At 28.4% G+C, this 25,764-nt stretch overlaps 2 protein-coding genes across 2 annotated transcripts; both read left to right on the top strand.

Annotated features, from left to right (window-relative positions):
- Positions 1–655: 655 nt before the first annotated feature.
- LOC106692094 (CD2 antigen cytoplasmic tail-binding protein 2 homolog holn1) lies at positions 656–2,290 on the top strand (the record flags this gene model as incomplete). Its single annotated transcript, XM_067053278.1, is given in 3 exon segments — positions 656–837; positions 1,424–1,553; positions 1,977–2,290. Coding segments are annotated over 3 exon segments (497 nt in total), but the record flags the coding sequence as incomplete, so codon positions are not given.
- A 4,744-nt stretch (positions 2,291–7,034) lies between these two features.
- Positions 7,035–21,616, top strand: LOC106680439 (pancreatic lipase-related protein 2). Its single transcript, XM_014420153.2, has 8 exons — positions 7,035–7,132; positions 8,800–8,953; positions 10,686–10,834; positions 10,917–11,165; positions 11,708–11,896; positions 17,557–17,707; positions 17,780–17,855; positions 19,723–21,616. The coding sequence occupies exons 1-7, from the start codon at positions 7,084–7,086 to the stop codon at positions 17,850–17,852; spliced, it is 1,014 nt and encodes a 337-aa protein (XP_014275639.1). The 5' UTR covers positions 7,035–7,083; the 3' UTR covers positions 17,853–17,855; positions 19,723–21,616.
- The last annotated feature ends 4,148 nt before the right edge of the window (positions 21,617–25,764 follow it).

Below are 25,764 nucleotides of genomic sequence, written 5' to 3'. Positions count from 1 at the left end.
TTGAATTTAGAGGTAGCGCACTAATTCTGAGCTGTTGATCCTTTAAAAAATGATCCTAACATGGTCACCGTCATCAAGATAAGTCGACTCTGCTGGGTAGGACATCTGACAAGAATAACCAAGACTCAAATCCTGAGGAAGATGCTGGAGGAACTCCTATTTGTGTTGGAAGACCTGAGCTACACTGGGCAGGCGGTGTGGCTAATAAACTAATTCCATTCTGGGCATCTGAATTTGGAGAGCATTACACTAGAGAAATGGTGGTAAAGGTTGTAGGCAGTCTTGCTCCCTCAGGAGTGTTGTACCAGTTAATAATAATAATTATAATCGTTACAATTTTGGAACGTGGGTTCTTGAAGTCAAAGAATGAACAATATCTCAACAAAAGTTGAAAAGAACAATAAGTTGTTGGGTGTATTGAAAGACAGGTCATAGAGCCCAAAACATTGAGTTTTGGAAGGTTGAAAAAAATTAATATATTTAAAAAATTGATTTAATTTTTTATCTTGAGAAATTGACAGATAGATTTCCTTCAGGAATTTGTCATTTGTCTTTTCTTCGATATTTGTTTACTATCCTTTTGTTCTGTCTAATCATTTGTTAGTTTTCCTCAATTTTTGTTATTTTGTATTTAATGTGTTTTACTATATTCCAGGAGGAAATAAAAGTTTATCAGCATCAGAGAGATTAAAGTTAAAGAAGGCCGGAAAACTTACCACTGAAAATACAGGACATCCAGAAAAGGTTACCGAACTAACAGAATTAGCCAACAAAATTCTCACTGAAATGGGAAACATGGATATTTATCAGGAAACATATGAATTCATCTCAGAAAAGGTAAACTAGTTCATATGCTAATATTTTTTACAATAAATTCTTAGGAAAGAATTGCTTCTTTTTTTTAAAAAAAATTGTTTTCATTAATTTTATACATTTCAATTTTGATTATGAACTGCCTATTCATTCCATGTATGTGTTTTGTTTAAATTTATCATTACTCATCTAAACTTTAATTTATTAACTTGATGAAAATGAAAGTTCTCTGTACTTAATAAATTGTAGTAATATCTACTTTCTCTAAAAACCATCTTATTCTTTCTGGCTTCTTACTCCTAATAATTAATAAAAATGGCCATTTTATCCTTATTCTATTTCCAATATCTTAAATGTATTATTAAAAAATAAAAATAGTTGTGGAGCTTAATACAATTTGTCAAGTGGTGAATAGATTCTAGTTAGATAAATGCATAGGGGTCACAATTTGTTGATGGATTCAGGTAATTTTAGAAGGAAATGGTCACCATACTTTACTTACTTTTATAATTTGAGAAATTACATGTGTTGTAAATAAAGTCGTAATTTTCTACAGTTTCAATGTATTTTTTAGTTCCAAAATATAATATACCGATTAATTTATTTCTAGATTGCTGCTTCATCATCCAAGGCTGAGGAACCCGTCTTAGACATGTATGCTGATGATTTTGGAGATAAAGAAAAAGAAAGGCTGTCTGAAGTTCCTTCTGAAAATAAGATGAATACTGCTCCTTCAGAAAGTAAGTTTAACGATCATAAAGACTTTTTTAATAATGTTTTTGGTTATGGAAATGAAAAAATGTTTTTTTAATTTATTTATTGTTGAGAAAATTAATAAATTAAAATCTCCTAATTTTTGTTCTTTATTGGTAACAATATTCATTAGTTGTTATCGGGAACGTTGTGATGTCAATGCTACATCTTCAAGTAAACTCACTTATACTATATTCCAATGTGGGTCTCGTAATTCATGATACATTGTTACTTTTCATACATACATGAATATAATTTTTTCTTATTCTTTAACATAATTACACTTCAAAAAAAATCATCAGAATATCATGTTACTTCAATGTAACATAACATTTTTTTATGATTAGTAGAATTTTTAAAAAATTAATTGTGATCTGCCAATTCTGTAATTTTTAATTTTTCAATTTTAGGTAAAGTCATCATGTGGGAGTATAAAGAAAAAGAAGGCAGCAAAGAAATGAAAGGTCCCTATTCTACGGAACAGATGGCCAAATGGTCCGAAAGTGGACACTTTAAAAGTGGAGTCTTAGTGCGAAAATGTGGAAGTGAACAGTTCTATACATCAAATCGTATAGACTTTGAACTTTATTTATGAGGATTATCAGTTCTTTATTCCATTATTGTACATACAAATTTATTTTATCCTTTTCAGAGTTTTGTATTTTTTGATATTTACTGACTCTGTATTGTAAAAATAAAAAACTTTGTAAATATTTTTTTTTTATAATAATATAATATTTTAGTTTAATTTGAATTGCCCCTATTTATAATAATATAATATTCTAGTTTAATTTGAATTGCTTAATTCAATGCTTAAATTTTTTTAATTTTCATCCTAATTTTGTTTTTCTGCAGTTTCTCTCTGTGGAGAAGATTTTTTTGAACCACCATTTATTTGATAGTGAAAGTAACATTGATAGTGGACATGAAGTGATATTAAAAACTGTAACTTATGTTTTTGAAAGGAGTAAAAGAAACTATTTTAAAGGAAATTGATTAAGAACAATTTTGTTTTAGAAATACTACTTCTTAAGTATCATCTCTGCAAGCTCTTTGGCATTATTATTTATTAATCAAGTTGTGGATTCTGAAACAATATCAAAGTAACATTAATCAAAACAAATAGCTGTCCATTATTTACTTCTTTCTTCATTAAAAATTTATATTCCACTTCCTTTTTTACTTCCATAAAAGAGTGTGCATAGAAACTTTGTTTTGATTGGGCCTTGAGATGGTATGTAATTGGTAGTATGTATCTAGTTTTAGAGGCTTTATAGACTGTATCAAGAAACATTAAAAGTAAACTCTTCAGTAACAAAGAAAAATTAATTTTTCAAACAGAGGGATTTATATAATGTACATGTTTGAAACATTTGCTCCTATAAATTTCCTCTTATACTAGAGCAATATGTGTCAAATTCTAGATACAATATATTTCCCAGTTGATTAAATATAATCATATCTCAAGATATCATACATGATTGCTTAAATATATAACTTAAAAACTTATTTATCAGTGCCTAAAATTTATTTGTGTTCTCTGACTGCACTCCCAACCATCTTCTCATATATATTATCCCTGCTCTACTATCATCATCACAATGAAGCTTTTTTTGAGGGGGAGGATACTAGGTTGACAAGTATTATACATATGTCTGAAGGTTCCTTCCTTGCACTCTAGTAGCTGAGAATAATAATGTTTCATCTAAATTTTTAAAATAAATTATATTATATTCTGCCTTTGCTCTATATATAGTTAATTGTTATTATATACCAATAGATTTATTGTTTTGTGCAGAACAAGAACAAAAGATTATTTGTCATAATAATTAAATGTATAAAAAATTACTAAAAGACATGAAAGTAAGCCAAAAAAAGATATTTTAGAGGAAATCAAGTCAGATTCATGTGTCCTTTGAAATCTTTAAATTTGAATTTTCATAGTAATAAAAAATTATAATTTTTTTTTCTTGCCGATATCCTGTGTTCATGAAAAAAAAATCATGACTTCCCACAATTTTATCCGAATCTAACATTACTACAAGTTCTATTTTCATTTTTTCGTTTTCTTTGTAACCTAAATTTTATTTATAGAACAATCTACTGTATATCTAGAGACTTACATCTAGAATATCAATAAAATTATACTATAACCCTCCGGTCTGCAGATCATATTTTTCTTACTCTCCCATAGTATTAATTTACAAAATAATTATTTTTTTTTTTTATTGTACAAAACCCAAAATATATATGTAGTTAATGAGGAAAGGTATCTCTTTATTGCCATAGGGGTATTTTAAGGTAAGTAAGCTGGGGAACTTGGAGGTGCAGTCTGCTTGGAAATGAATGGGGACATATCAATATTTTTTAGATTTTATGCCTTATTATTATTATTAATAAACTAAACTCAAATATTACATTTTATTTCTCCATTATGATTTATGTTCATAACTCAGGTTTGAACCATAATATGTCCGTAAAACTCTCCTAACTTTCACAGACATTATTAGAATTTACTGGGAGCATTTTGCCTTTCATCTGAGAATAGAATACAAAGTTAGAGATTGTTTTGAAATATGAAATGGAACATTACTTCTGGACGAAACTAAAGAAACAGTTAAATTAACTGGCAAAAGAGGCCAGCACTAATGACAATTCTAGACACAAGGAGTATTCAGTTGAGCTCCTGCTATCTTATACTTTTCTAATATTAAATGAAGATTTTGCTTGCTCCTTCTAAAATTAAATTAAATTAAAAATTCCGAATTGATTATTCCTAATATTAATTAAATTCTAAACTTAAATTGGTAAAAATACTTTTTCAATAATTGTTAATTTTTGTAAACACTTATGTATTTATTATTGAACTTAAATGAAAAAAAAGATGGTTGTTGCATGTTCATACCTATAATCAATTATAACTCAGAATTGGACATTGTTCTTAATCATAAATAACAAGGAGAGATCCCAAGTGCCAACTATGCAGAGTAGCGATCACTGAGGGTCACTTCTTTGAGGTGGTTCCTCAGTACATAAAGTATTATAGAAGAATGTCGACAACTTTACAGGGCCTTGAGTGGCAATGATGAATAATATATCAACAGTATTGAATTTTTTAAAACCATTGTATTACTTCTTCTGATATGAAATATAACCTCATACTATAAATTGCCATTTGTTCATTCATATAAAAAGGCGAAAATCTCTGCTTCTTTAACTAATCTATATATTTACCAATAGTTATCACCTCATGGAGGTCCCTCACTTCCAGATATAATAATAAGAGTTTCAACAATAAAATCATCTCAATACAAAGATGAGTATTTCACTAAGACCTTCAAGTAGCCACGGTAGTAAAAGATAGTACTCAATGTAAACTAAGTTTCTCCTTCACATAATACACTTACTAATCCATGCCTATTTTTGTTTTAGAGGGATAATAAAGATATAAAAACTCAATAAATCAAATATATTTTCTTAAGTTACGAGGGCAATGACAACTAACATCAGTTTTTGTCCTCAAATCCGAACAACTAATAATTATTATAATTACAAGTTTGTAGTAAATATATTACAAATGTCACATGTAATATAAATTCTTAATAAAACTTTTTTTTTTTTTTGTATTGTACTGTATTTATGTTTATCACAAAAAAAATTTTGAAGAAAAGTAAGAATTTTATATATATCTGAGAAAGCAACAAGTAAGTATACTGAACTTAATAATAAAAACTTTTTCTTTTTTTTTTAACTAAAATTGATTAATAAACTAACTACAATTACTAAAATTCCAAAACTTAAACACATAATTAAAGAAATTGGATAATGGAATTATCTGGGAAGTCATAAATGGTTTATCTCTACTTTATTGTGTTTGGTAAATTGTTTCTATAAAAAATACCTGACATATTAGAAATAAATAAATTCACATTTAGGACACACATTATTACTAAAACAGGATTTTATTGATACTAATTAAATTTAAAAAATGAGTTATTAAATTTTATTTTCATTTATTTATGGAATACTATTTGTTTTGAATAGCTTAGCTTTGGCCGTAAACAATAATATTTACTTCTGGATCTTAGTCTTCTCTCTCTAACCACAAGTGTTTTGTTTTTTCAAATGTTTTAAAACTTGAAGAAGAAAATATATTTTATTTCTTGCAATGAGAAGTTAAGCTTCCTTTTCTTCGTTAGTTTAGTTTCCAGTTTTCTAAAGTCTTTTGGAATGGGATAACATCTATTTGACCATTCTACTAAGCAAACACCTATTTGAAAGTTTATCCCTTGGATAAGACATACCTGTAATAATATCCTTAAATCTTTAAACAAAACTAGAGTTTGTATTTTTCAGGCTTACAGTTACAGAAAGGGAATTATAAGGAAGTTATAGCTACTCAGAAAAATCTCTGACTTTTTATGCTACTTAGTGCAATAAATAACATAAGAACAAATCCGGGATTACAATAAGATGAATCCAGAACTTCAGTTTATTAGTTTTGGGATCAGCTACTATTCCTGATTAACAATACTACATTTTCAACTTTACCGAGTCCTCTACATTTAAAACTCAAATCAATTGCATGGATTTAATGATAAATTAAATATTTATATAAGCATTTCATCATTTATATTAAGAATTATTTATCATATAGCAAATAATCTTACAATTCTGTCTGCTGTCTGACATATATATTTTTTTCTCTTTATTTCCTGCTAGTTTACATTATTAAATTTAACTTTGAGATTCCTTTTATTCTATATTTGTTTCAGGATATGTTTTTTCTTAATTAGTGAAGATGAACAAAAAATAGATTTCATCATTATTATTTATTTTGTTAACAAAGTTTAACCCATAGTAGGAATGAAAGCAATAGCAAGACAAAAGACCTGGTTGCAAGTACTAAACTAGACACCTATATCATACAATAAGTATATTCAAAATTATTTTATTATATATATATATGTATTTTTTTATGCCTATATGTCTCTGTATATGGGAACTTGGTTTCAAAAAAGAAATTTTCTCTCTCATTTTTAATATATAAATTATAAACAAATCCATGGCATAATACAGTCTCTATCTCTGATTAGTCTGAAAAATAAGATAATTATTATTTTATTTATTTTTGGTTCCAATTATTGGTCACTTCAGGTTACATCTAAAATTATATATCAAATGTGAGTGACTTAAAAATAGACAGTTATTCCTCTTTATCTTTAAAATCAGTTGCACAGATTTTATCAAACAGAAAAAAGATTTCTTAATAAATAAGTGCTTGAGAGTATTGCACATTTATCATTTTACAAAAAAGTAGTTGGTATTTCCAGTCTTTTGTTATCAACCCTTGAAGTGAAATAAAATAAGAAGTAAATAAACATTTGAAGTGTGTCTCATCATTCAACTTATGATCGTATCATTTTTTTTTTTCTATTAGGACTAAACAGATAAATATATAAGGAAATAAATATCAACAATAATAATCATTCCTTCTGTATTTTCTATCTGATAACAATGACCCAGAACTTATTAGTGATTACTTTACTTTTCGTTCAAGTGCTTGGTAAGTCTATTGTCTTGTCATACTTCTGCTTTATTTAATGTCTTTGAGGTAATTATCTTTAATTAGTTGTTGGTTTTTGACAGAATTGTATGCAATTTTTCATTGAAATTATTTAACACACATATCTAAGTATCAGATTGATTGAGAATATAGTTTATTCAAATGAATATAAAATTATTCAGTACTATTGTAGAAGTTAGAGCATATAGAAAGCCAGTGAAATAATAATGTCCTAGAGAAAAAAAATAATAAAAAAGGATTTTTCCTAGACTTGATTTTGCAATTTACTTTAAAATTAACAAATAAAGAATTTTAATATTACTGAAACATGTACTTATTATAAAAGATATTAGCATTATTGAAGCCATAAAGGACTGTGCTTGCTGAATGTGATTTTAAGATTAACAAATTTCAAACAAGAAGATAGAAGGGCTCTTCATCATGACCTCACCAACCAGGGTGCTTACTGATTAAAATTATTAATTAATTAAGACAAAATTATAAGACGTGTGTGTACTGCTAAAAATATACTTGAGATATTAGCAGTAATTATTTATTTAATTGAAATAAAACAGAAATTAAATGTAACTAACTATTGATTTCATTTAAGATATTAATCAGAACATTCTCATAATTTACGAATAATTTTTATATTAATTGTGGTACCGAATTCTTAACCTTACCTGATTAAAAAATGTTTTAACTTACAAAATATCTATTTTTAAAATTTTAGCTATTCAATGGGACCAAATTGTAATTTATGAATGCATATTTTTCATTCAAATCAATAAAATTAAAGATATGTACTTAAAACTTACCATTATTTAACTCCAATTCATTCTGAAACAAATTATTTCTTTTGGAAGTTGAGGAATTCTTACATTTTTTACTTCTGTACTAGCAGTATTTATAAAACATACCCAGTAATTTATTTTATCAACAAAAAAAACGAAAACACTGTATTGTAAATTGAAATTTTGATCAATTTTCATATCAGTTTAGGAAGTGACTGAGTGAAATAAGTATAGGCCAGTTGACTCAGTACTTGTCAGGATGTCCTGTTTGGGTTCCTGGAAGGTGCTAGCATGTCTATAATAAATTTCCATGTTAAAAACCAATCTTTTAAATAAATTGTTCCAGAATTCTTAGGCAGTATTTAAAACTGTTGGAATGTTTTGGTCCTCGGTTGTAAGTAGGTCAATTGTAGTGTAGTAGAATGCTGTGTCCACTATTTTATATAATAATATCTATTGTACCGACTGTATTCTCTGGACACTTGAGATATAACAGAACCCTACAGTTTTATTCCATATGTTCATATTGGTTTCTGGCATAATTTTGTTGACAAATAGTTTGAATGTTCATGGTCATTTTCGGGATCTTTCAGGTAGGTTCTATACCAATCTATACCAAATATCATTAATTCAGTGAAAATGTCACATCCACACTCTTCTTTTCGATCATTTTTATTTCCACTTTTTTGCTTAATGGATATCATCATGGCATAAGTGCATTTAGGAATATCTGTGTTTTTTCTAACCTTCTTGTGTATTTTCAATTTTTATATAATTTTTGTTTTCATTCAACATCTTGGTAAATTTATTACCAAATATTATGTTTATGTTTATAAATAAAAATACAGCTTTGTTTTTATAATTTTATTTTAGATAGCTTTGGTGGTGTTCCCCGTCCCCAACATTGGGGAATATACAAAAATCTTGATGGAAAAATGGTTTATGTGAATTTTGATAGTGCGAATTCTCCAAATAATGAGGTAGAGGTTATAGACACTAACAAAGTGCAGTTCCATTTATATACCAAGTAAGAATTTTTCTTTGTTTATAGTTGATGATTCTTTAATAGATGGGTTTCATTTAAAATTTTCAATGTCTATAATATAAGAACAGGGCATAGTTATGTAAAGTATTGTTTTGCTTTTTAAAATTTATTATATTTCTTTTTTTTTTAAATATAAGAAGATGGTCAGGGTTGCGGTAAAAAAAAAAGAACAAATAATTTAAAACTATTTTAATGTCTGACGTTCCTAAGGTTATATTTTGTAACTTTGTTTTTTTATGTTTCTGAAACAAATTATAATGATTATTACATTAAGGGAAGGGTAGTGCTTCCTTACTATGATCCATTTTTAAATAGTTCTTTTAGTATCTATTTTTAAAATGACAGAAATAGGCAAATTTCATCATGTTTTGTATAAAACGCAGTTGTGCTAGAAGGATGTTTGATAGCTCATTGTAAAGCTTGTGGCATGTGCCTCCACTTGATACATATAGTGTCAACTAAAACATATTTTTATATGTTTTAAAGATTTTTAATTTCAATGTTATTTTAATTTTGAAGTTTCAAAAATAAAATCTTATTTTTTTTTTAATATATGTTATTATTATCTATATTGGTTAGATTCCAGTTTAATTTCAAGATAATGGAATGATGGAATCAGGAGTAAATAATATCTAAATGTTAAGAAGGTGCTATAATTTATCATTTAACTGGAAAGAGTAACCTAATTTTAAGTTTAAATTTTGCCTACTTGGATGAAACATTTATTGAATAATATATAGCAAATAATCTTGCTAAAATATATTATTGACAAACGATATTACTTGGGAGAAAAACAATCCCATATTTCAGTTGCTACTATTATTTACAGAACAGTTATGTTACTTTACTACAACCACTTATAGTTTTCTCAAAGTTAAGGCATGTTTTCTGAATCTTTTAAGCAGGTGTGATGACTCATTATCTGGCCAAAGTGTAGTGGCTATTTCTACAATTTTTAAAAATTGATATTAACAAAACTACTCATGTACAAAATATGAAAAATATATTTACAATGTATTTATGGATATAGTTAATGTATTTACATGATTGGTATAACTAATACACAAGAAATTATGAAAATCTGAGACATAGAGATTCATTGCTGAGGTGATTTCATATAGAAACCCATCAATGAGAATTATGATTTTTTTGTCAAACTATTCATATTTTTATTTCGATAAATACAATATATTTTTACATTTCAATTATTTTTTTACATAATCATAAATTTAATATCATAGCATTAAATTTGTGATAATAATAGGGATATATAAATGAAAAAAAAAATTATTAATAATACTTATAATATCTCAAGTGAACACTCCATGTTTAGGTTGAAATAAAAAATTATAGTAAAATGCATATTTCATGGATTTTTAAATGAACTAAAGGCAACACTTAAGCTGAATGTGAAAAGAAATCTTTTCCTTGTCTTATAATAATGACATGATACAATTGTATTGTTAGTATTATTTTTCTTTTACAATTGTATTGTTAGTATAATTTTTCTTAGTATAATTTTTCTTTCTTTACAATTGTATTGTTAGTATAATATTTCTAATGATAAATTATGAATTGATTGTATAAATTAATTAAACTATAATCTTATCAGCTCAAGATTATCCTTATAGAAACAATCAATCATACTATTTGACATTTTCTAAATAATGATCATTTTCAATTATTATAAATAAATATATGTACTTGTGTACAGGGAAAACCCCAAGGTATCTCAAAGACTTTATCTAAATGATTCATTGGCTTTAAATTCATCTAACTATAATTTTAAGGACCAGACCAAGTTCATCGTTCATGGATTTTTTAACGACATTAACTCCGAAACCATACAAGCTATAAAAAATAGTAAGACGTTATTTTATTTCATTAAAATATGGTAAGCTAAAATGATTTTAATTTAATGACTCATTGTCTTTCAATCTAATAGATTTCTTGAACCAGAGTTCTGAAGGATACAATGTAATTGGAGTAGATTGGAGCTATTATACCTATATTTATACTAATGTTTTATATAAGGCAAAAGGAGTTGGAAAAATAATTGGCGAAATGGTCGATTTCTTAGTTCTTCAAGGAAGTAAATTAGAAGATATGCACCTCATTGGTCACAGTCTGGGAGCACAGGCTTGTGGATTTGCTGGAGCATCTTTGAATAAAAGAAAAGTTGCGAGGATCTCTGGTAAACATCTCAGGTTTTCTGTAAATGTGTTTATTGTTTTAAGTGCCCATTCAGTAGGGAAGCAACGAGCACATTGATTGGTGTGTTAATATAATTTTATTTATCAATAAAAAGTTCTTTGACCTCCATGCTAGTCTTCCAATAGATCAAGTTTTTGTTTCTCCTTTATAAAACCTAAAAAATATAATAAATTTTCATAACATATTCGGTATCCTATAGCCAATTTTAAATACTCAGGTTTTTAGAAAATAGTCCTAGGTTTTGAAAAGAGGTAAATGGTTGCAGGTTGGTTTAATGGGAGTTGTAGGACTTCAAGTTTTAATCCTTGAAATTTCTCTATTGTCAAACTCGTAATTGATGACCATCAATCATGTTAGATCATTGGTTTCCAAAAGGTAGTTCCAATGAACTTGAAAAAGATATCAAATACCATGGCATTGCTTCATAAAGTTAATTTTTGGAATCTCCAGATGCACTCATTTAGTCCTTGTTATAATGAATCATATTTTTAAAGTAAAGTTTATTCAATATTTTTTTCACAGGCTTGGATCCTGCTCTGCCAGGGTTTGATGTTGCAAAGCCGGAGGATAGGTTGGATGCCCAAGATGCCCAATTTGTTGATTGTATCCATACCTGTGGTGGTAATTTGGGTATTTTTGATCCAATCTGTACAGCCGATTATTATCCAAATGGAGGCCAGGAACAACCCGGTTGTAGTTGGTTTGATTTCGGTGAGATTGTTATTTATTTTAAACATTAGTATTTTAAAAGTTATATTATTTTATGATACACTTCAGTCTAGTGGATTAAGTAGTATCGGTTATAATGCAACCCCATATATTGTTAACCATTCTATAATTTTCCTATATCCTCAAACTAAAGATCAAAAATGCACCACACAACTTTCACAAACCACTCAATTTGATTTTAAATTAATACTTGAAAATTTCAAAATAGCTATGTCTTTATTATTCAGGATAACAATACTTCCTCCAAGTTACATATTCAATACATAGGTAAGAAAAAGTAAAATCTGACTATTGTCATAATAACCAGGGAAAACAATGATTATCAAATTATTTCATATTTTAAATTATAAAGAAGATGTTCAGGTCTGTGGTCACAAGAAAATAAAAAAAAAAATAGTTAACAAATATTTATTTGATGTTTCGCCCCACTTTGTAGAGCTTTATCAGGGCTAAAAAGATACAAAAACAACAAAAATATTTTGACATAATAGGATAAGATACAAAAAGATAAATTAAGGTAGGGTTAAAATTATATAAATATAAGTGAAAAGAAAATTATATAAACCTGAAAGAAAAGAAGAAATAAAATAGACAATGACAAGAATATTAAAAAAAAAAATTACACAAAACATTAGGTTAAAAATGAACGTGTTATTAGGTCTCCTTTTCATTTTTAACTTAATAGTTTTCCTATTTTTTTAAATTTTCTTTCATGTGTATATAATTTTAGTTTCACTTATATTTACATAATTTTAACCCTACCTTAATTTATTTTTTGTACCTTATCCTATTATGTCAAAATATTTTTAGTTGTTTTTGTATCTTTTTAGCCCTGATGGAGCTCCACAAAGTGGGGCGAAACATCAAATAAATATTTGTTAACTATTTTTTTGTTTTCTTGTGACCATCTTCTTCATAATTTGAATTAATATGGTCAATTATTTATATACATAACCTTTGATATTTTATATTCTATTGTTTAGTATGTTATTATACATTGCTTAACGTTTTGGAATACACAAAATTAAAGGTACCTATTTAGAAATATTTTATATTTATCCATTGTTTTAGGTACTTTAGAGGGTTTTTTCTTTTTTAATTTGTCATTTAAGCCCTGCCAAAATATTTCAAAGAGAACAAGACCTAAGTAATACTAAACAATACTTAAGTATACTTTGATTTATTGGGCTTAATCTAAATTTTTTGAAAAATCATAGGAAAGTGTAAAATGTTTTATATAAAATGGTACTACTGATCGTTCGATTTTTTTAAAAAAGTTTATGTAACATTCCAGCCATACATCTGCTATAAATAAATAATTTGTGATTCGTTTTTGAGCTGGGCAGGTTACTTGGTTAAATGGAAATTTAAAAAAAAAAAATAAATAAATAAATTGAGGAAATAAGCAATATTTGATTCTTATCAAAATACTTCTAAAACGTAATTCGATTCAAACCAGCAAGCATCGATCGAAAAATTTATATTGCGTTAGTTAACAAAAAACAATATGTATTTGTTTCAAAGTATATCTTTCACTTCGTATTTACAAAGTCATCTCTTCTGAAATGTATTAATCTGAAATCACCACTTTACAGCTTGTCACTTTCAATGACAAGATCAACAATTTATGTGTGTTGAAAAAGCATTCTCAAAGATAGATCGAACAATTTATCTCAAGATCATTTCAGAAGATAATAGTCAAGTGAATGCGTATTGCAGCTATCTCTGTAGAATGATATAGGAACTTTGATCGAATGAAAATCGAACGATATTTTTTCTGAGGATCAAGGCCTAATTATTCATTGTTTATTATTGCTAATTATGAGAACTGTTTTATTTTAAAATTTACAAAGTTAAAAGTACTTTAAGGCAGTACCTTAAGTCTCCTATGAAAAGGTAGAATTTATGACAACGGAAAAAAAAGTAATAGAGACGAAATATGGAAAGATAACAGTGACAAAGAAATTTAAATATCTGGGAGAGATCGTATGAAATAACAGTTTGGAGAAAGAGAGCATAAAGGAGAAAATCATGAAGTTAGAAAGGCTAAGCTTCGTGATAGGCAATACTTACAATAAGAAGAACCTATCGTCTAACGCAAAAATAAGACATTACAACACGGTCATAAAACCAGTAATTTTATATGGAATAGTGACAACATGTCTCCCTAGCCTGGAAAAATTACTGAAAATAGAGAGAAAGATCTTATCCCATAGGAGAATCTATGGGCCCAAGAAAACACAGGAAGGCTACAGGTTAAGACCCAACCAGGAAATCTACAGGGAGGTAAATGGAAACTGAAATAAGAATCAGAAGACTGGGATTGGACTAAAGGAGACTAAACAAGAAACTCTTTGACAGAATCCGTGAATACAAGAGCGTAGGAGGATATGTGAAGCAAATGAGAGAGGAACAAAAACATTAAAAATAACAGACAAAGACTGCCTGGATAGAGACCAGTACGGAAAAAAATTGAATGAAATCAATGTTCTAGCGGCGAATAAAGAAAAACGGAAGGGTACTGCGTGGTTGGAAGAGAGGAAGCAATCCACGCAGAAATGATAAGAAGATACTGGGAGAGAAGAAAAGCAAAAATGAGAAGGGAAAAGTAGTGATATTCGCGTAGTCTTGAAAGACACGATTTTTTAAAAAATCTTCCTTTAACCCCTCTATAACTATTTCATTCAAGATGAAATCCATCTGCCATTAAATTGTACGTTGACAAATCGGTTTTTATCAAAATCATTCGAGCCGTTCTAGAAAAAAATGTGAAAAATCTATTCGATAAAATGGCACTTCCAGCCAATTTTATCGAAAATGTTATTGCCACACCAAATGCATGGTAAACACCTTAAATATACAATTTCAGTTTTTAGTTTTTGAGCTAGACCTCACATACACAGACCATTTAGCGAAACTTGGTTATTTGGACTGAAGTGATCTCAAAAGGTATATATCCGTTGAAAACCAAAAGTCAAAATTTTTCACTATCGCAATATTTCCCCGAATATATACACCATATGTAGGTAAGGAAAAGTTAAAAAAAAAATTCACCATATAATTCAAAATACGATACATTACTACTACTCCTGTTTTGGATAATAATATTTACGGATAACTTTGTACATAATAAAGTTTCTACCATCAAATGAAGATTTTCATTCTTCATTGTGTCACCAGTAAGTTTATAATGCTGCATCTACACGTTTGCACGCTTGCCGCAAATGTAGGACTTGTGCAAATGCTTGGTAAACAAGGGAAGCAACAAACATCGGTTTCAACACGCTTGTGCTCTTTTGACTTTAGTCGGCTATTAAATTCCATTTAGATCATAAAAATGAAAACAATAAGGATGGCCGAAACGAAAAGAAAAGTTAATATCAGGAAAGTAGGTTTTAGAAGATAAAAATTCATATAAATGGTACTATCTTACCTTCCAACTTTGTTCTTGAGTTTTTATCATAAACTTCTAAATTTAATTACCTAGACTTATAATGTCTTTAAAAATGCATATTAGTGCTATGTTAAATGAAAAATAAATCGCTAAAGTTGATAAACAAAATTTGAAACAATGTATTTATACCAAATAAATAGAATTTTAAAATATACAATCCGACTACGTCTGGATAAACACGGTATCCTCATAGAACAAGAGCCGGGAAGAAAAAAGGCAGTTATTTCACCCCAATTTTTGATTATATTAATAAAAACTATGTATAATTACATGTCAAAATTTATGAGTCTGCCAAGTATAGGTTCGGGAGAATAAAAAAGGGCGGCTGTTTCAAAACGTTAAAAAAAAATAATTTTTCATTCGGAGCTCTACATCTTAAAAAATACAAACAATACTAGAAAACATAAGATGATATTATTTAAAGCAGAGTAAATTTGCTGAAATATTAGCCCTAATAGAGATATTTACGTTCAATTGTTACCGAGATATAGCTTTTTAAAAAACAACATTTCATAAAAATGTACTGAAACATTATTAGTTAGTGAATATATTTTGAGAAATCTATATCACAGGAACTATAAGACTTACAGATGATAGTCAGCACTTAAATTAAAGTTACTTAAATTTACCATAAAATAGTTTATAACCTTTATCTTTGTATGAGTAGTAGTTTTTATGATATATGACAAAATAAATTCACTAATGTTAATTTCCAGTTGTTCGGTTAAAATTTTTGATTTTTGAAAAATATATGTCTGGAACCATAAGACGTACATATGTCTGCCAGCACTCAAAATAAAGGAAATTTAACTTACTATACAGTACTTTATGACACATATCTTCGTAGAGGTAGTAGTTTTTAAGATATTTACATATAAATATACATTTGGCACATGAAACTGTCTCCGAACAACTATAAATCAATTTATTTTAGCAAATATCATGAAAACTACTACTCCTGCGAAGATAAACTTCTTAAACTACTTTATAGCCCATTAAACTAGCTTTAATTTGAGTGCTAATAGACATCTGTATGTCGAATGGTTTTTGAGATATAGATTTCTCAAAATAAATTCGCTAACCACTGGTTTTTCAGTATATTCTGTTGCTTTTTAAAAACTATTGAACTATCTATCGAGAACTATTGAACGTAAATAGCTCTATTAGGGTTCATATTTTAGCAAATTTACTCTTCTTTAAATGACGTTTTCTTGTGTTGTTGCTACTTTTTAAGATATAGAGCTCCGAAAGAAAAATTAATTTTTATTATCGTTTAGAAGCAGCTGCCTTTTTAATTCCCCCTACCTATACTTGGCAGACTCGTCAGTTTTGACTAGTAATTATACATAGTTTTCATTAAAGTAATAAAAAATTAGGGTAAGATAACTGCCTTTTTTCTCCTCTTGGGCTGTTGTGCTTTCATACAAAACTGAAAAGACAGGAAACTGCTCGTCGAATCCGACTATTATACATGACTATTATAAGACCTATCTGGATATACGTAGTTGAGCTTTGGGGCTCCACTAAACTATCAAATTCTTCCCGAATCCAATCCTTACAGTCCGAAATCCTTAATACTCCCTACATTGTCACAAATCAAGTCATCCATCAGGATCTCATTGTTCCATATGTTGCTGATTTGGCCAGAACCAGATACCAATCCTTCCATGATAAACTTCCTAACCACCCAAACCCACTTCTTCTTCATTACCCAATAATCCTCCTAAGCGTCTGAAAAGAAAATGGCCTCGAGATCTTTTCTTCTAGAAATGTTATTGGAGTTCTATCAATGAGTAGATTCTCCAAATGTTTGTATCATGTCAATATATCACTTACAGTAAATTTACTTGTATATATTTTTATACAGTTGTAAATAATAATATATAAATTATTTATAAAAACAATGTTTAATCCAGTATTAAACTAGAATTAATTATTAAACCCCAAAGTTGGGGAACTTCTTCAAATCATTAAAACTAGAAGATCACAAATACTTACCTATTGGTAATCCAAATAGCTAATCTATACACTTATGCAAGCGCGAATTTGCCATAGTTTTGCAAATGTGTTAAGGCAACTTAATCCAAGGAGTCTGCATTCATTTTTAAACGCATTATACTGAGGGTTTACAAATATAGATTTTTTAAAATTAATATAACTGTTTTTTATTTATTTATTTTTATTTTAGGAAGCTGTAACCATGGGCGTTCACACCAATTCTTTGCGGAGTCAATAATCGAAAGTCACGAATTCCCTGCACAGTCATGTCTTTCAATGGATTTCGGAAAAGGGGAATGCGTAGACAAAGGAGCACTCATGGGTTATCCTGCAACTAAACGGTAATATCGAAATTTAATATGAGTGTCAGTAATTATTATTTAATAGAAATTAATTATTATTATTTAATGCAGGTTTATTGGAATATTTTATTCTGTTACGAATTCCGAATATCCTTTTTCTATGAACATAAGTATAGTGAAATAAAAGGTGAGATATTTTGAATATTTTTTAAATAAACAGTTAACTAGTAAGCAATATAAAAATTGGCATATTTAATATTTTTTTATTTTATGAATAAACCATAAATATTCTTTTAATGATATAAAATTCTTTGAGACTAATCTACAATAAGAATGGAAGCCATACAAGATACAGCTAACATTTACAAGACGTACCGGTTTTTATGAAAAAAAAACAAACTTATAATTAACCAAGTTATATTTTTATTGTAAACTATAAAATATTTAAAGAAAAGTCGAAAAATAACACAGAAATTACAATACAAATTTTTAAATGTGCATTGAAAAAAGTGAAAAAGATCTTAAATAATTAGAATAAAGAAAAACAAACTTTTGCAGACTATTCTAGAATGAATAGCGAAATTTCGGGATATGATTGTTATATACTACATCAAAATCTTGCATTTTTTTTTAAACAAAGAACGGTTTTTTTAGTAGGCTCTTCTAAGTTTCATAATTATTTTACCTCACACAAAAGTTGTAATAGTAGAATTTAAATTTTTAATGTTTTTCTCTACGTATAAGTTTTTTTAATACTACAAATTGAGTGTTGTTCAGATTTAGTTCTTAACATGTTCCAAAGATAGTTGTGTTTTACTGTAGAAAGTTGCATATTTTCATTCTCTATAATTTCCTACTGTGGAACATTCGCGTATTGAACTGTGCGCAAACTTTCTTCAACATCATAGTTTGATTGTTTCATAATTTTCAACAATTTTTTTTCCAATTGTTTACTTCAATAAAATTTGTTTTACGACAAGTTGGAAACAGTTTTTTTTCTCAAAAAGAAAATTTATGATGAAACGTTATTAGTACTTAATGTATAAATTTACATGTTTGGCATGTTTGGTGTTTGTAAATTTATACATTAAGTACTAATAACGTTTCATCATAAATTTTCTTTTTGAGAAAAAAAACTGTTTCCAACTTGTCGTAAAACAAATTTTATTGAAGTAAAAAGTTGGAAAAAAAATTCTTGAAAATTATGAAACAATCAAACTATGATGTTAAAGAAAGTTTGCGCACAGTTCAATACTGGAATGTTCCACAGTAGTAAATTATAGAGAATGAAAATATGCAACTTTCTACAGTAAAACAAAACTATCTTTGGAACATGTTAAGCACTAAATCTGAACACTTTTTTAGTTGTTCCACTATTCGAAGAAATCAACGACGGGTCATTCAAAAGTTTCTGAATCCTTTTTAAAAAAGGATGCTCTAATTAAAAAAACTATCTAATCTAGTTTTCAAAAACCTTCTCTCTCCTATCATCTATATTGGTTTAATCACTCTCAGTTACTAAACCTACTCTTCCCAAAAAAATCCAAAAGTGTAATGGGTTCCTTACACGTTCAGTGGGAATCTCAGTAGAACTAAAGATGGACGTTCTGATTGATCTTGTAGGGGTAATACTGATGGATTAACTTTTTAAATCCAATCATTCAAAATTTGAAGTATTGGGGAGAAATTGAGGGCTTCGTTTGCATATAAAAAAAAAAAAAAAAGACCAAACCAGTTTTTTGGTTTTGAGTTGGTATCAGTCGGGACTGATGGTGTTGGGGTTTTCGTGATTCATGTCAGTCCAGCTTTTGAATGATGTCATTCATGTCATTCAAACTGACTATGTATGTGTCCTTTGAATGTAATGTTTATTGGTTTTCGTTCCTCTGCATTTCACAGTTTTTACGAAATAATTATTTTCTTAACGTGTTTATGTAACTAACTAATGTAACTATGAATGTATGGCATTAAAAAAAAAAACTAATCTAAAAAATGTCTGATGATAACCCTTATTTTTAACACTTACTAATTTATTTTTTTTTAATAATTTTAAGGAACAAATTATGCCAAAAAGAAAGAAAACAAGAAAGTTCTAAATGCAGAGTTGCCAACCAATTTTCTCGACAACAGTTTGAGCAACTACAATAGTGAATGGTCTCGAATCATTTCCACATCAATATGGATACTGATGGACTTGCGTTCGAAAATCTTCAAGATATTCCTAGTGGATGGAAATGAATACATTTCCATGTACTTGTATAAAGACCATTTGTATATCCAGCTGTATAAAGACGATGAAAATACGTTCTTGTGAGAAGTGCTAGCAAAGAAAGCACTGCTGGTCAAAATATTAAAACCACTGTGCCGATATGATACTTGCACATTCACGATATCATGTATAATTTTTAAAATATTTATTTCCTGTTTTATATACACTGGATACCGCTTATAAAGACCTCAGATATAACGATGTATTATAGTGACGTATATATCCGGGACCTGTGATTTGCAAAGCCTTACCAATTTATTTTTACTAACGTAAATAGCAACCACGGTTATGACGATAGTAAATAAAGCAACCACCATCTAAATAAAGCAATTTATTATGGTTTGATAGTAATAATTGATATTAAAAAATCCTATTTCGCATTGACACTAACTTTAACTTGTATTATTATTCCTTCAATAAAATCCAGTTTTTATTAATAATTATAAAAAAAAAAAAAAAAAAATACGAAGACATTGAAACTATAATGTTTAGTCTGGCTCATTCATTGTGTATTTGGTTATAACGCCAATCCGCTATAATAATGGTATATACCTTGTATCTATGTGGTCGTTATAAACAGCAATCCTGTGTATACATTAAGCAATAGAATATTTTTTTTCTGCAGTAAATTAAGCATTTTTAATTATTTAGATCAACTTTTGAAAATGTAAGAACATTTTATTTTTTGTAATTTCAGTCATTAATTATTAATTTGTGAAAACCTTTTGGTATTAAAAAACCTTACCAATTTAACGTTAATTTATTTTTTTACTGTGCTGAAATAGAGCTATATTTTTAATGTACATTTTTTGTAATAAAATTTCATTCGAAAATATATTTTAGATAAGTTTTATTTATCCCAAATTGTATCCAAACTTTTGACCGGCAGTATACAAAGATGGTTACAAATTAAAAAAACACTAGTTAGTGAACGTTACAAAACTTATGTGTAGTTTTATTATAGAATTTATTAAAATAATTATCTGAACTGTCAAAAATATTATATCTGCTGTCAAGATGAACGCAGAACTGATTTGTTAATAATACAAACAAATATTGTATATAGGTATGAATGTGTATTGAGATTAAATTGTTTTATTTTTAATTTCTTTATGTTGTGTTTGTATTGTTTAGCTATAATTCAATTATTATTACTATTTATTTATTTTTATAACTATAATATTTCTTTATTATTATTATTGATTTCATTATTTTGTCAACAATTAATTAAAGGTCTAATATACATTGCCGTTGATTGTAGCAAGTTGTATTATTATTCCTTTAATAAAAAATAATTTGTATTAATAATTATAAAAAATAACGCAAACGTTGAAGCTATAACATACAATCTGGCCCATTCATTGTGTATGTTATAGTTACATTTCACAAAATAATTTACTGTCATATATGATTATTTAATTAAATTTAATATTTCTTAGTTAAAATTGTCATTAAATAAAAAAAAAAATTTTTCAATAGTTGTTATTTTGTAATTTATTTCATTGCTTAAGTTTTCAAATTCCAAAAGATATTTTGTATTTTTTAAAAATACTTTGTAAATTAAATTGTGGTTAAATGTCCCGGTTGTATTGGGTCGTTTCATATGAAACGTCAGTTTTTACAGGAAAAAATATTTAATAAAATAACTTTATGAAATAAAAATATTTTTATTCAAAATATTTACCCCCATTTTCTATATATTTCCACCTACGTTTTATCAACTTATCAATCCCAGAAATGACGAAATTCGTGGTTTTGTGAAGAAATGAAGTCAGAAAATGCGTTTTTGACCTAAGATTCATTTAAAAATTTTTCCATATTTCTGAACAGACGAAAAATTTCATTTTCCTGAAATAAGCGTATTTACAAGGTTTTGACAATTTTAATTTTTTTACTCATTTATGTTCAAAATTGACATGAATACTCGAACTAAACGTATATATTAAATAAATAAGGAAACTAATTCGGATAGAGGATGATATAAATTTCTGGACCACTTCAAATAAAATTGTTATTTCAGTAGATCTTGACATCTATTTAGACGTAATTTAAAATATTATGTCTGAATTTTAGAGGAAATTTAATCTTCTAAAAATTTGATTGAAAAAATTGAAGGTTATTAAGGCAAAACTAACATTTAACTTTTGCTACCTGTTGCCCTACAGTATCCTTTAATAATACCCCACTTATTTCTGTCGAACAGATCCGTTACTTAAGACTACATCTCGACAAACGACTGACATGGAATCCTCATACAAGACTAAAAAGACAAGAAACTGCTCGTAGATTCCGACTATTGCAACATTTACTTTGACAAACGGTCTAAATTGCCAATCCATTACAAAAGACTGATCTACATGACTATTTTAAGGCCTATCTGGACATATGGAGTTGGGGGTCCACTAAACCATCAAATTCCTGTAGAATCCAATCCTTACAGTCCAAAATCCTTCCTAAAATCCTTAATACTCCTTACTTTGTCACAAATTAAGTCATCCATCAGGACCTCAATGTTCCATATGTTGCCGATTTGGCCAGAACCAGATACCGTTCCTTCCATAATAAACTTCTCAACCACCCAAATCCATTTGTTTCTAACCTGGCTTCTCCTTCATTACCTAATAATCCTCCTAGGCGTCTGAAAAGAAGATGGTCTCGAGATCTTCTCCTCTAGAAATGTTATTGGAGTTCTATCAGTGGGTAGATTCTCCACATGTTTGTATCATGTCACTATGTCACCTACAGCAAATTTACTTGTTGTATATATGTGTATACAGTTGTAAATAACAATAAATAAATTATTAAAAAAAAAAAATTTTTTGCTTATATTTATTATTTAGTATCTTATTAGAGGTTCTTAATTTTCTAAGATGATATGTATGTTTAACAAATGCTATTCAACGCTGTTTTGTCTAAAATGTTCTGAAAGCGAATTAATAAAGACAAACTGGAAGAAGTAATTTTTCATAGCAGTATTTTCAAGAGACCTTAATAGACACATGTGTTGGGATGTTGTAAACAAGGGGTTTTCAAGAGAAGAACAATATAATATACATGAAATTCAATTATGTTTCATCTTTTGTTACCCTATCTCCTATTTTGTCTAGTTCTACTGTATATAATGTTGTGTTAGAATAAGAAAGAAAATTGAAGTTCCCAAGTTTCAATATTCCCAACAGCTAAGTGAAAAAATAAATCCGAAAGAGTTGGGGTAAAAAAAGTATATCAAATATTTGGGAAAACATATTTTAATATATTGAAGAAAGCTTGTCAAATTGTTGAGAAATCTAATATTTTGCCCTCCCCTCAACACATTGTTGTAGTAACACCTTGGTAACATTGGAATCGTTCGCGAATAACAATAAAATTTTTTTTTAGTTATAAATGTAAAATATAGATAATCTTAAACATAAAAATCAAAATTTGTTCGTTCTTACTTCATAGGCTGCCATTCCGTGGATTCGGTTATAATGCCCCGAGTGGGGCAAACATTTTTGCTAAATGTTTTTCACGGGAAGATTGTAGACTGTTCTGATTTTTTCGGGAAAAAAATTATTTATAAAATTAAGCATTTTTTATGCGTATCTTAGAAAGTATACATTTTATACATGGTTATTGTTTATTTCAATCGATTGGTCTCTTTCTTAATAATAAAAAAAAAATTACTGATTTTAATCAATAATTTTTTAATCACTAAAATTGTTTTGAAAAAACATAATGATGGTGACAGTAAAGTAGTTTAAAATAAAGTTTTAAGAAAAATCAAATCATATTCATTAGAAATTTTCCGAATTTGTGTTTTGGAGTTTGTTTTTTTCCCGTGATCACTGTTCATAGCTTCTCTGAATTTTATCCAATTTCTATGTTAATACAACCTTGGAAAGCTAAGTGTCTCCTATTTTTTTTTAAAATAATTTATTTATCGTTATTTACAACTGTATAAAATATATACAACAAATAAATTTACTGTAGGTAACATAGTGACATGATACAAACATGTGGAGAATCTACCCATTGGTAGGACTCCAATAACATTTCTACAGAAGATCTCGAGGCCATCTTCTTTTCAGACGCCTAGAAGGATTATTAGGCAATGAAGGAGAAGCCAGGTTAGAAACAAGTGGATTTGGGTGGTTGGGAAGTTTATCATGGAAGGATTGGTATCTGGTTCTGGCCAAATCGGCAACATATGAGATGTCCTGAAGGAATAGTCCTGATAGGATGGCTTGATTCTTGACAAAATAAGGAATATTAAGGATTTTACGAAGGATTTTAGACTGTAAGGATTGGATGGGAGCAGTCTCCTGTCTTTTCAGTCTTATGGGGATTCCATGTCAGTTGTTTGTCCAGATGTAAGCCTAAGTAACGGATCTGTTTGACAGGAATAAGTGAGGTATTATTAAAGGATACTATGGGGCAAGAGGTCATAGGTTTACGACGAAGGATGAAAGTGACTTAGTGGGATTAATGGGATTGGAATTAATTTTAATTCTCCAATTTTGGCACCATTCTTCAAGGGTGGTGATGTGGGATTGGAGGGTTTGGGATACAATGTAAGGATCATTGTTCACTGACAATAGGCATGTGTCATCGGCATACGTGGCGTAGTATGAGGATGGATTAGGATGTCAGCTGTAAAAACTATATATGATAGGACCTTGGATACTACCCTGAGGTACGCCAGCAGACTGGAGGAATAGGGATGAATAAGCTCTGTTGTGATTTACTTGAAATAATCTGTCGGAGAGATAAGAACAAATAATGAGGAAGTATGTCCGCTATTTTAAACAGAAATGACAAAATTTAGATTCAATACGTTTTATTTTATTTCTCCGGTTCAAATCTTTTTAATAAGATTCGGTTTGTGCTCTTTGGTGCAGTTTATAGAGCCCTAAACCATTCCTAAGTTTGGTGTAGATTGGTCAAGTCGTGTTGAAGTTATTTAAATTTTTTACCACATATTTTTATTATATAATGTTATTTACCGCTATAAACTAGATAGATATAATAAAGAATTAATTAAATCATTAATCTAATGTGTAAATAACTAAATATATTAATTTATATAAAACTTTCAAATTTATTAATTAATGCATCCATAAATCTAGCAATGGGCCGCCCATAGCTCAGTGGTTAAGACACGGTCTTACCAATTTGATGAATATTGGCGGTGCCGGTTCGAATCCGGCCTGGGATGTTGACTTTTTTTATTAAGTGTCGGTCCCACAAAATGAAGAACTTTGACCCCCAACCATGGTTAGGCAGTATAGGACTCCAATGGACTTCCAGGTCTTGGCCGGAAAAAAAAAAAACCTAGCAATTGGCGAATCATTACGGGCGTAATGGTCTATACTAAAATATAAACATGAAGATTTTTACCAGGTCAATTTTAGGAACTACCGATTTGAAATATTATTTTTATGCTTGCACATGTTTGCACTTGTCATAGTTTGTCAAATGTGTTGACGGACTTCAGATTTGCCTTCTGAAGAGGAAATGAAGGTTTACTCGTGGATTCATTGTCAATGTCACTCTTTTGAATGATTGATGTTATCAGTTAGCTGATAACAAACAATCTAGTTGTTTAATTAATTTTATTTACTCAGTTGGTCCTAAATGCTAATACTATGGCTACAATAGTGTATATAATTGAATAAGAATTAACTGGTTCATGAATGACAGTAGTATTTTTTATAACAATATTTAAATATTGCTCGATTAAACTGTCTCAAAGTCTCTTCTTCCCGTTTTAAGCCAATATTTTAAAAGTGATATACGACCGTGGCTCGTAATTAATTAATAAGTTTCAACTAGCAATAATTAATTA

The sequence above is a fragment of the Halyomorpha halys genome, unplaced genomic scaffold (assembly GCF_000696795.3).
Source record: "Halyomorpha halys isolate HHAL.00 unplaced genomic scaffold, Hhal_1.1 Scaffold261.1, whole genome shotgun sequence".
Taxonomy (NCBI): domain Eukaryota; kingdom Metazoa; phylum Arthropoda; class Insecta; order Hemiptera; family Pentatomidae; genus Halyomorpha; species Halyomorpha halys.
Note: the sequence above shows the minus strand (reverse complement) of the source record. Positions and strands in the feature narration are given on the sequence as shown.